Source organism: Cydia splendana, chromosome 23, assembly GCF_910591565.1.
Source record: "Cydia splendana chromosome 23, ilCydSple1.2, whole genome shotgun sequence".
Classification (NCBI taxonomy): Eukaryota; Metazoa; Arthropoda; class Insecta; order Lepidoptera; family Tortricidae; genus Cydia; species Cydia splendana.
Window position 1 is genome coordinate 3,502,384 of NC_085982.1, and position 12,866 is coordinate 3,515,249.

General features: G+C 37.8%; 2 protein-coding genes across 4 annotated transcripts in view; both read right to left on the minus strand.

Moving 5' to 3' along the window:
* The window catches only part of LOC134801812 (transmembrane channel-like protein 7), a 187,556-nt gene that overhangs the window by 80,663 nt on the left and 94,027 nt on the right, over positions 1–12,866 (minus strand). The gene's annotated exons all lie outside the window — the stretch shown is intronic.
* Positions 1–12,866, minus strand: part of LOC134801798 (ribosomal protein S6 kinase alpha-5-like) — a 130,040-nt gene that overhangs the window by 79,777 nt on the left and 37,397 nt on the right. For both annotated transcript variants that reach the window (XM_063774399.1, XM_063774400.1), the window contains exons 3-4: positions 5,820–5,953; positions 5,262–5,346 (exon numbers count right to left, since the gene is read on the minus strand). In XM_063774399.1, coding sequence (XP_063630469.1) covers positions 5,262–5,346; positions 5,820–5,953 — 219 coding nt within the window. The remainder of the gene's footprint in view (positions 1–5,261; positions 5,347–5,819; positions 5,954–12,866) is intronic.

The window sequence follows — 12,866 nt, forward strand, 5'->3', positions numbered from 1 at the left end:
CAAGGTTTAATTAAAATAATTACACTTTGAAGAGAGCCTTCCTGAAATTGAAGCGACAATAGCTTTGAGGTTGTGCACAAATCACGCGAGGTGTTTTGGTGATATTTGGTGAGGTTTTTGGCTACCCCCCCCCCCACACAACATCACGTGTATTTTTTTGAAATTTTTTCATACGACCAAATTTTAAGATAAATAGTATTGTATATAGAAAATCTTGTTTATTTTTATATTTACGTTAAATAGACTCGCTATTTTGAAGTGCAGAGTGAAGATTTATGTTTCACGAAACCGAGAAAAGGTATCTACTCATGTGGTAGGTGTTTGTTCGGGTCCATATTGGGTTGCATACAAGTTTAGGTCATATCTTTGATGCGCATAACAACTTGTGTCATAATCATCATTGCGCATACAAATGAAAAGTCATATTATATTGTGTCATACATTTTTAGCCATAATAATTGATGACATACTCAGCACTTATCATATTTTTTTTGTGCATATAGGTTTTGATTATAATGAATCAAATGTCATACCATAGCTAAAAGCATATTTATCGATATTTATAAGGTTTTTACGTATAACGTTTTGTAGCATAATAATTTTCAACCATAAAGGTTTACATAAATAATTTAAGAAACTAATTTTAGCCTATCTTATCTAAAGCAACCTAACGAACCTAACCTACCTATTATGATTAGTTTCTTTTATGACCACTAAATATATGACTTAATTTTTTATGTTGTATGTATATTAATACTATGCACTGCAATACTTCGAACGAAAAACAATTATGGATATCAAGCAGATGACTTAAAATTTTATGCGAATTAAATTAATGACTACAAAAATTATGACATAACTAATTTATGACAAAAACCCAGTTATGCTCAGGAATAATTCTGACTAAAGATTTTTATGACTTACAATTTTATACATAAGGTGTTATGCCAATTAAAAATATGACAAAAGTTGTTATGCGACCAGAGGGAGTCCCTGTTTTTTCTTAGTTTCGTTCTCTGTAGAAAAATACACGTGAGGTTTCCTTATACCCCCTCCCCCAACCGTGATCTATCGTGATTTTTTCGTGACCCCCCCCTCCCCCTATCGAACCTCGCGTGATTTGTGCACAAGCCCTTTCGCATAAGTTAGTGCGTAGGCGGTAATCAGAGGGCCTACCGCGAACCACGTTCGACGTGTTGCCTCCCCGTCACACTTACGTACGATTTTACAAGTGCGACAGGGACCGTCTGACGACTCTGCCGAGTGGTTTACTAAAGCCGAGCGACAACTAGGACTAATACACGAGTCAGGCCACATTCATTGTTCCTAAGTTGTAATATTTTCTCAAAAAATATTGGATGCCTTTGTGCTGATCTTATTGGTAGTCAAGTTATATATTGAACTTTCAGCGAAACGAAGCGTACATCGCCATCTTGTTTACCTGTCAAATCGAAGCATGAAATTGTCTTAGATTATACACATATTACTCAATGAATGTATCTTTGCTTAAAGTAGACACGCTTGTAACACGTGGGTACTTCAACAAAATTAGATCCTAGCCCCTACTTTGGCGCTACATACAGTTATCACTTAGCGACCCATCAGAAACGCACAGGAAATTGTCATTGTCAGGTGACAATTGACAAGCTCAAACTACACAACAGTTTTAAGATTTACCTCCGACGTTTCGAGGACGGCGTTGTCCCCGTGGTCTCGGAGAAGACTGAGTCTGAGTCTGAGTGTGTCTTCTCCGAGACCACGGGGACAACGCCGTCCTCGAAACGTCGGAGGTAAATCTTAAAACTTAAATACGCGATTAAGTCCCGTAGTGTAGTTTGATAATGTTTAATAATCGTGAAAGTTTAAATCAGTGAATTGACAAGCTGGTGAAATAGGCGCCTAGAAGAAATAATGAAAGGTATCTAAACCGAACACAAAGTTAACACACATTTTATATCCTTCTGTTTGTCTCATCACAAAACCTCCGCAAAGTCAACATGACCCATTACGCAACAGGGTCGATAGACCCAGGCCTGACCTCAGAGGTAGTTCGACGGCCGAAGGACCTTAGAGGTCTGGAGGTTCAACGGTCTAGCGGTCGCCCTATCGATTCGGCCTAGACGGCGTGCCTCGACTGGTGGATATTGATTTGACACACATGTATCTTAAATCCTAATTTAGTCAAGAGATTCCATTATGAATAACCCTAGTTAGTGTTTTTGAGTTAATACATTTTATGAAACAAAGTCTGGACAAAAATACAAATTTAAATACGTTCACTGACAACAGTGACAACATGGCAAAAATCTTTAAAACACTCTTACACTCTTGATTGTCTTGAAACAGTAAATATATATTCATTGTAAATATAGAACCAAAGTATTTTTACCAGAGTAGGTACCTATTACCTAGGCCAGCGGTTCTCAATCTTTTTTTTTGACGGAACCCTTTTGGAAAGCGAAATACTTGATGGAACCCTACAATAAAACAATATTCGTTTTTAGAAGTGTGTTTTTTGCATAGTCAAATTTTTCGAGGCGACTAAAGCATAGTGTTCTAAATTCTTGTGGAACCCCTGCAGGGGTGTCGCGGAACCCTAGGGTTCCGCGGAACACACTTAGAGAATGGCTGACCTAGGCATATTATAAAGACGAATGGCGTAAAAATAGCTCACACGATCGTACATATTTGTAATGCCATTAGCATGTCATATATTTTTGTGAGCTTTGTAGTACATGATACCTATAGTGTCTACAATCTACATTATTACGCCAAATCTTCATCTTTACGAAAGTAAAAGTAACCATAAAACTTAGAATACCACTTACAATGAGTCAAAGTTTCTTTGAAAGGGCAAATGGATTATATTACTACAACTACATGAAGTTGGATGAATGTGAGCATTAATCTGTCAATTTATTGGGACACTGACAGATTTACAGGTCCCCGGAGAGTAATATATTAGTCCGGTAAATAGGGCTTGGGAGTAAAGTATTGCGAATATCCTGTAACATTTAGCTAGATTTCAGTATTTTCCTGGAGCGTAGATTTACTTGGTGAAATCAGATTTAAATAATCGTGGTTCGTTAGTTTAGTTACCATAAAATATTTTATAGTTACGTCTAACTCTACGAGTAGGCAGCAAAAACGGTAAGATACTAAGCGACTGATCATCAGCTCAGCCGATACATATAAGCATAAGTTAAAACCATTCTTAAAATGCACGCGCTGGAGTTCAAAATCTGATCTAAAAAATTTCGGCAGATCTGTCCAATTTTCCGGGTAATTTTATTTTAGACTAGTTGGTTTGCTACCCTAACCACCACTAGAGATTTAGATTTGAACATTAGAGACCTGATTTTAAGATATATATGAGCGCAAATATATGTGAGCGATGCGCATTGGTAATCAGAATAAATTAAATAAGAGCTCAGACGGCTCCTTTATCAAACATATGGCAGGAACTATATCTCAACGATGGAACCGCTTACTAAGCACCATACTGGGCTGGCTGAGATGCAGGATCAGTATCGGCGTTATACGCGCCACCAGCATGTGCATCCGAGGCACACGCCACCGCTTTAAGTCCACTGCCAGGTGGCTTGGGTTCAACGACGGAGCCGCCCTTCCACACATCGATTGAAACCCCTTTTCCTACCCTAAATTTTTCAATTTATATTTGCCTATGTATATTATACTTATGCTCAGACGGACTGTTTTGTAGAATAAATTCTCAATTAGATAAATCCCTTTTTACTTGTTAATCCGTATCCATTTCCCAGGTCCCTTCACCAAAATGCCCGCATATTTAAATGTCTTTATTCCGTCCTTTCCTTTCTTTTATAGCCAGAACAGGACGGATGCTCAACAAATGATGCATAGTATCAGTTGCGAAAGTCTAGACAGCTAAGCTTTTTACTACATTCAGAGAAACGTGTCAAGGTCATCCTTTGTAAATGATAACTAATTATTCTAGAAGCTACGTTGGCTTTTAGTTAGATATTTACAATGTCAGTTTCATCACGAGAAGTAATATCGTCTACAATAGCATTTCTAAATAAACTTGTCTTGAGCACTTTAAATTAAATTAGCTTAACTAACCCTCTATTTTTACTCTGCAAATATTTTTTGCAGGGTTGCGAGTCCCTTCGCTACACTGTAGATATTAAATAGAGATGCAACGGATAGTTGTTTGGCCGGATACCGGATATTCGGCCTGCACATCGGCCGAATATCCGGTATCCGGCCGCCGAACATTCGGCCAGCGAAACTATACCTACATTTCGGTTTTCAGGTGCGCATTGTGCAGATTTTGACCTGTTTCGAAGTGAACGTTCGCGCGGACTCATTTCTAGGTTGGAAATGAGTGCGCGTGCATGTCTGTGGAATGATTAAATTGTTTTTCACCTCAGCAGCTCGAACAAGGGTACTTTGCTTCTTAAAAACAGTGAGCAAAATGCGATTTTGCTCACTGAGTCATCTTGTCTCACCCAGTGAGCAAAATCGCATTTTGCTCACTGAGTGTGTCTTACTCAGTGAGCAAAATGCGATTTTGCTCACTGAGTGAGACAAAATGACATTCAAGTGACCTTTATAGTCAAATGTCATTTCAACATGCGGGGTCTAATACAAGTTCGATATACTTGGGTTCTATTATCTCTGTCCCTCTAGGTATCTTCTCACTGCTTAGGGTGAAAAATTTTGTGTACTACACGAGATCAAAGTTATTTACATCTCGTGCGCTTTTGAATCCCTTACTACGCTCAAGATTCTAAATTAGATTCACTCGCTACGCTCGTGAATCTATTATAGAATCTTTCGCTTGCACGGGACTCAAAATAAGCACTCGAAGAAATATCAAACTTTGATCTCTTGTTGTACAAATAACTATTAAAATAATAACGAGTACGATTATGACCGTGACTGTTTCTTAAATCCAATTTTGTTTACTCTGAAATTAAGCAATGTTACTATCCGGTATCCGGCCTATCCGGCCGGATACCGGATAGTAACCGAATATCCAGTGCATCTCTAACATTAAATTAAGGACGCGAACGTTCTTTCGCTTGCTCAAGTAAAGTTTCAAAATAAGAACTTGCAGCAAAAACCAACTTTGCTCACTAGTTGCACCAATAAAGGTCTGTGCACACAATATACAGATCCTTATGAGAGACGGCACACCGCTTGCGTGACGTGTGCTTGCACGTGCATACGCAGCCAGTGTGCCCAGGCCTTAACTATTTCAAGGATACGTGACTTACCAAGTATGAGGTGTAGTTTGGAGTCTGTCTGGAAGGCGTAATGTAGCGTGACCAGGAACGGGCACTCTCTCACTGCTTCCAGGACCTGGAGAAACCTTGCCTTTAATAGACTGGTCATCGAGACTTGTGGAAGTGTAAAGATAGGTAAGTACCTAGAGATAGAGGTAGCGTTGCTAAAGGTGACGCTCGGAATCAAGTTCTTATCAAGGAAATTGGCAATGACAGCGCCAGGAAATTTACAGTAATGTCGCGACAGTAACGCTACCATTGGCTACAGTTGATATCCAGACGTCACCTTATGTCAAAACTTTGATTTCTTAACATGCCAATATCCTTTTGCTTACACGCGACACACACATTTACAACTCGCAGCTGAGCGGTAATGGTTCAACCAGAATAAGTGAGTGTGCGTGATGCAAAATCGGCTTGCCGTGAAGTTTTTGTTAAGCCACAGTTTTATGTTAAGCGATCCTATGTAAGTACCTATCAACTCTGCGGGATTTATAATGATACAGATTCGTCATTATCGAAATATGTGTAAAAATATAAAAAACCAACCTGTCTCTCCGTCCTGGTGTGTTCTGCCGTTTTTAGTTTCTGCACTATGGAAGCCTTTTTGAGCACCTTCATCGCGTATAGTTTGCCCTCGTCGACGCCGCATCTCTTTTTTACTAGAAACACTTTGCCGTACGCTGAAACAAAGAGAATATAACGTTAGTCAATGAAGTAATAAGCTCTTAGTAAGTGGATTTGGTTACTTGATATTTCTATGCTGTAATTATGTGATTATTTGTACCTACATGTGGGTTTTTAGAGAGTCAATAGAATTTAGTCAACTAGATCGATTAGCTAAATATCGTTATTTAAGGAGCTATCACGTTCAACTTGTTCAAAATACTATTTTGACAAATGCATGCATAATATCAATATCTCATCAGTTGATTTGTGTAATTATCACTTAAAATCTTATATTTATTTCACTGTTTATTTCGATCGCCTCAAGGGCTGTGCACACCGGGTCGTGTGCGTAGACGTGCACGTGCGCGTTGCAATATGCAGTTTCTTATGAGAGACAACACACAGCTTGCGTGACGTGTGCGTGCGCTGCTCCAATATTTTAGTGCATGCGCACATGCGCGTTTACGCACACGCAGCCGGTGTGGCCTGACCTTTAAGCTTAACGACCGCATAATACGACAAAATCAATCAATACTGCACCAATGCGTCAACAAGTTGAGAAATACTGCATATATTAAAGGGTTATCACGCTGACTTATTAAATTGATAAGCTGAGCACACGTTGATTTGATTATAAACATAGTATATACATTATCTATGCAAATTATTGGCAATATCTGTAGGTAAATAACCCTGAAAGTCTCTAATCTCTACACTTAATTAGTACCGACTGTACTTGGTACCAGATAATTATTTTGCCATATGTATTATGTACAGACGCCATCAGATATATCGGAGCGGCCAAGATGCTCACAAATATCTGAACACGCCTCTATTGTCAAGGCCTCAAAGTGAGACTTCAGATATTTTGAGCACCTAGACCGTTCCGATATATCTGATGGCCACTGTACTTGCAAAAGTTTCTAAACGAAACGGCAAATGATTTGAAGTAGGTTAAAATTGACTTGCAAGATTTTATTATATGTATTGTATGTTACAAGTGAAGTTAATATAAGTGTGTTAAAAACTGGCACAAGAGGAAATAGGACAAGACTCAGCGTGAGCTAGATGGACTAAGAATGTTTCACACCAGGGAAGCAAGCCTTGGCATATTTACCAATTCCATACCAAATTCGTAGAGAAAATCTAATATTACTTTGATTAAAAAATACAAAAATAAATTAAAAGATAAAGAGAATGCTCCTGATGCGTTTGTAACTTTTTTTGGTGTTATGTGAGTAAATATGTAAGGCATTGTTGTTTATTTATATTATGATAACATGAGTTAGTCACACAATGACAGCTACATATAAATAATTCGTTACATGTCACTGTCACGAAGCATCTATATGTAGACTATAAACTCGGTAGATTAGAGCTAGTAAAGCGATCAGTAATCCTTTTAAATTGAATTAGTGCACTTGATACTTTAGTGATGCACGTGACTTGCAGTAAAACAGTGGTCGAAAATAAAAAGTTTTCGACAATTTAGTCGGCCTGTCAGTGACTTTAGTGACAACTTGTCACTAATATAGTATGTATCGGCCACAAAAGTAAAAACTTGCTACAGTTGTAGAATAATTCTTCCTGGTAAAAATCATTTTTCAATCTAGTTGTTGTGCCATCTACGTTGTGTGGGGGACATCTTACAATGATCAACCTAGCCCGAAACTAAGCAAAGTTTGTACTATGGGTACTAGGCGACGATATACGATATAGATAAATAAATACCCATGACTCAGGATCTCAGGAACAAATATAATTCATCAGTTCATCACACAAATAAATGTCCTTACTGGGATTCCAATCCAGGAGCAGGGCCATCGGCTTTAAAGGCAGGGACATTTACCACTAGTGACTAGACCAGACCGGTCGTCAATATAATAAAAGAAATTCAGTAAGAGTTCCGCTTCCACAAAACCTAGTACCCAATTAGTAGACCTTAGTAGGCAAAAAGAACATCAAGAATGAATGTGTACCGGCTAGGATGTTTATCCACCGGAGCATTGTTCAAATTGCAAAATAATGGCCGAATTCTCGACACGACGAAGATATTATCAGGCCAATTCGAGTTTTAGTCATTCGATCTGTTTCCGATATGATACTTCTCTGTCAGTGTCAAAAGTGACATTTCTTCAACCAAAAACATCACTTTTGACACTGACAGATCAGTGTCATATCGGAAACAGATCGAATTTCACTAAAACTCGAATTGATCTGTATGTTCAAATATACTTCCGTTTTGTACGACTGAAATTAGTTTTAAGTATAAGTCATTTGCATGGTGTATTAACATGAGAAATAAGTATTTGAACAAATTAAATTATTTTTCAGAAAATATTTTAATTTGTTTTTATCAAGTAGAAACACTACTATATAAATTATAAACTGAAATAAATATATATATATTTTCTTAGTATATGACATTTTATTTCAGTTTATGAGAAATAAGGTCAGTTAATGAGTAAGAAGTTTAGAAGGAATGAGTAAGGTGAAGGTGTTTAACTTCTGTGCCACTTAGTAACTAGACTAGTCACAGTGACAATAATATGGGATCCCTCGGGGCTTTCATATTGATTGTCACTGTGACAAGATACGAAGTGGCAGGGAAATCAAATTTATCACTACACATTATAAAATTATAAAACAAAGTCCCGCCGCGTCTGTCTGTTTGTGTATTTGTATTTTTGTTCGCGATAAACTCAAAAACTACCGAACGGATTGATTCTTAAGGAAGGTTTAGGTGTATAATTTGTTACGGTTTTGTGTATGTGTAACCCGTGCGAAGCCAAGTCGGGTCGCTAGTATAAAATATAATATATGTACAATAAAAAGCAATATACGTTTTTTAACATCAGAAACAGCAACCAGAATTAAAATTATACAAAAAAATATAATAATAAAGTAATATTGCAGAACCGAGCAAGCACACTTAAAAATTAAAAACACTCGCAAATTACCTTCGACCGACCTTCAGTACGAATGACATAACGAAGTGCGAACGAAAATTAAACATACAGACAGTCTAACATTGTACGAGTGCATTGCCTGGTCGACCTAGAGGGGTCGTTGCCCTGCCATTTTCAAGTAAATAACAGTTCGATGCCAAAAATACGGGCCGGAAATGTACGTTATGTACTCCAGATGATTATTGTATGCAATCAGCAGATTTAACATTCAATTAGGGCACACCTCTTATTATAAGACGAAATTCATATTTAAAGTAAGGACGCGAAGCACGAAGAATTTCGTACATTGACCCGCCTGTTCCTATCTCTATCGCACGCGCGTTATTATTACAAAACAAAGCGCAGTTACAAAGTTTTGGGTGGCGGTGGCAATTGGGAGAGCTAAATAGAGCATGGCAACCTGCGCTCCTCGTCTCGCAATGGCCACACATCTGCCAAATACCTCTTAGTTTTTACTTTTATATTATTTTTTTAGTTCGTTCTTTTATTTTTAGTAATTAACATAGTTTTTTTAAGTTTATACCTACTAATAACGCTATGGATCAATGATCTGAAATAAACGATTTTTATTATTATATTTAATACAATACAAACAAAAAATGTGTCCCGATTATACAAATAAAAACTTTCAGGTCACCGATAAGCAGACATCGTATATAGCATTTTCTGTGCAGCGGAGTGGTGTTAACGGAATTGGTATAAACAATTTCAATCCTAATGATTAATTACGTTAATATTAACCTAATTTACCATTTCAGTTGGAATGATCTATGCCAATTCCGTTAACACCACTCCGCTGTACCAAAAATGCTATAAAATTTACGATGTCTGCCGATAAGTATCATAATTCGGCAAATCTGATCTTATTTTCGACCTCATTTATCCCGACCTTCAGTTTAACTCACCTAATACAGCTCTTAGACGATCAATCGTTTGTTTACTCAGACAAAAAACTAATAAAACCATTATAAATTCACAAACGATTTAACAAAGGCCAAATTGAAATGAATAACAGCCTGAAGGGTATACAAATCATAAGCGTAGGCAAAAGGGCATTAGACAGATCTCCGGGCTTACAACCCCGTGAAAAGTGTAATGAACTTGATTTAGAAAAAAATACTTGATATAACTGGAAGTCTTTGAGAGATTAAGGTACATTTTAAGCAGAAAACCATCTATGAACTACAAGTTTGTTATTACCGCCCTCTATAGGCAAGTATTACAGGTGGCGGGCAGATATGAATTGGCCATATACCGACTATAGTGATAAGGGACCTATACCTATCAGTGATAAGGGACCCAACCATTTTTCTGGACACCTATGATAAGACGAATAAAGTCAACAAAGGGTTTATGTTCGCGTACTACTTCAGATACTTCCAGAAACTAAAAGTGGTCCATCTGTTAACAGCCACTGCACTAGATGGAGCCGAATCCCACTTATGATAACGGCGCCCGGCTACGAGTCTGCATTAACAATTTGGCAATAACACCATAAACGTCAAACTTCTGTGAAAACATGAGTTGTGGGTGATGTTGCCAAATTATTGCCATGCCGATGTCGGCGGCCGATCGTAAAATCAGGATCGTGAAATTCCTAGGCATATTGGGAAACGTGAAACTCATTGTCTCGTTCCCTGAGTCGACGAAGCTCCGCTACGCGGGGCTGCATGCCGGCAGCGTACGTTTCGTATTCGTACAACCAATGTCGGTATTAAAAGAACACCTTAATAATTAATATCTAGGTCTCATCTCCCCGGGGAATGTCCTGAAACGTCCTAGCATTGGGACGATCGACGAACTCACCAGAGCCGCTTTTAACGACTTTTTCCTTTGTTTCAAGACTTTCAAGTGTAATTAAAATTTCTTAGCTCGAAAATTTATCTAATGAGTAGGTAATCTTTGAGACGAGACTAGGGATTTAGTCACAATACCCTAATTAACTACTCGTAATTAAAATTTATAAAATATGATATTTCTAACACTTATCTGTACCTACGATGGAACGGAGACGATAATGTCCTGTAATCTTGTGTCTCCCGTCAGGGGCTTGTTAATTTAAACGCGTCTACATCTACATTCTACATACAATAAAAATGTCAGCGTTCTGTTTTGTGTCAACGTACCGACACCGTACGTCATTATACGCGATTATGACGGTTTGTTATCATATTTAAATTACGTCACTGACGTCACGTCACATTTTTGCAAAAAAATGTCTTTGACGTAATTATTGAATATTTGCATTATAGATTATATTTCCGGTAAAACAATTGCCAAATAATATATAGGAGTATACCAATATTTGTGTCATTGGTTTGTCATGTATATGACGCAAAGGGTGATTCATCTCTAGATTATACACATCGACAACTAAAGTACAGATTATATATTTTGATTGATACATTTTACAAGACAAGTGGAAATGGTCGATAGGTAAGGAAAATCCACTCAACATCTACAGTAGCGGATCAAAAATATCTACCATCCATTCTCTAACGATTTTACAAAAACAGAAATGTCTCTAAAAGTGAAACCAGTAGACGAAAGAAACCGAATTATAGAGGTATACACACTCTCGAGGTATCTCGTATGTATTCCTCTAATCTCTAATACATTCCTCGTCTGATACTTTTAGCGTGTTGTTCTAAGATTCGTTACTGTTACGACTGTGCCGAAAATACCATACTTGCACGAAATACAAATAATACAATACTTTACGATGCACTGTATGACAGTGGTCTTGATCACTGTGATTTGATTCACTGTGTTGTAGGGGCATATGGACTGCCACACAGTGCATCATAAACTATTGTATTCCATGCATTGTATTTTCAACACTAGTTTGATTCATATTTGAGCCGGCGGTGGCGTGGCGTGTCAACAGTTTCAAGTAACTGATAAAATGCAAATTCGTGTTCCGGCGGGCCGATGAACCCGAACAATGGCGAATAAAATAATACCTTATGCTGGAATATTATGTATAATTAAGCATTAAAACGTAAGACCCTTTGTGTTACGTCTCCCATAAGGGTTATACGTCCTCGTCTTCTATAAGTACTAAAATAGGAGACTTTAACAAGCAAAGATTCGAATGCGAAAAGAAAGATTTTCACATTGGGCCGAAATTTTAGAGCGTCGTCGGAGCATTTGACTGTCGGAGATTAACACAGGAAGCATTTTAATGTATGCATGAACTAACTACTCATAAAAGTCAAAAATTCAACGAAAGCGAGTCACAAGTCACATACATAGAATTACAAAATGACCCGACTTGAGTGTACATCTTGACTATCTTGAGTGTACATTGAATGTACATTTCAAATCGTAGATCTATAACATCAAATAACTCCACATTCCAACTATAAATAACTGTTTAATTGTTTATACAGCCATTAAAAGTTAGAATGTTATGATGGATCATGGATGTATGGTATTAGACCAAACATCTTAACTGAAGACACTATTTAAGTGCTATTCAGCACACCTGACGACAGTCCGGCCAGGGTGTATAAATAACTAACCACCGATGGACCCTATGCCTTTACAATAAGGTGTACCTGTCGTCTGTTAACTGTAGACGATGGTACGAGTATAAATAGCGCACGAGTTAAAATTAACCAGCTGTCAATCCTGTCTGTCGATGATTGTACATCTGTTCGAGGACCGTCAAGTGGGATAGTGTGGCAGCATCTCTATAATCCTGTTTTATCATACAAGTTACTGTTTTACAAGTTTCAAAAAGTATAATGGCTCCTCTACACGATGGGCCAGCGCCGGCCACTCCAAGGGACGCAGCCATGCGGTAGAATGCGATAGCAATATCACTTGCTCACTCTAACGCATAAATGCGTCCCTTGCACTGAGAGAAAAATCACCACCAGGAATTAATAAACAGTTCTGTACTGGGGGAAAAAATGAAGTTTTAGTAGTAATCATGGAAGTTTCACTATTTCTG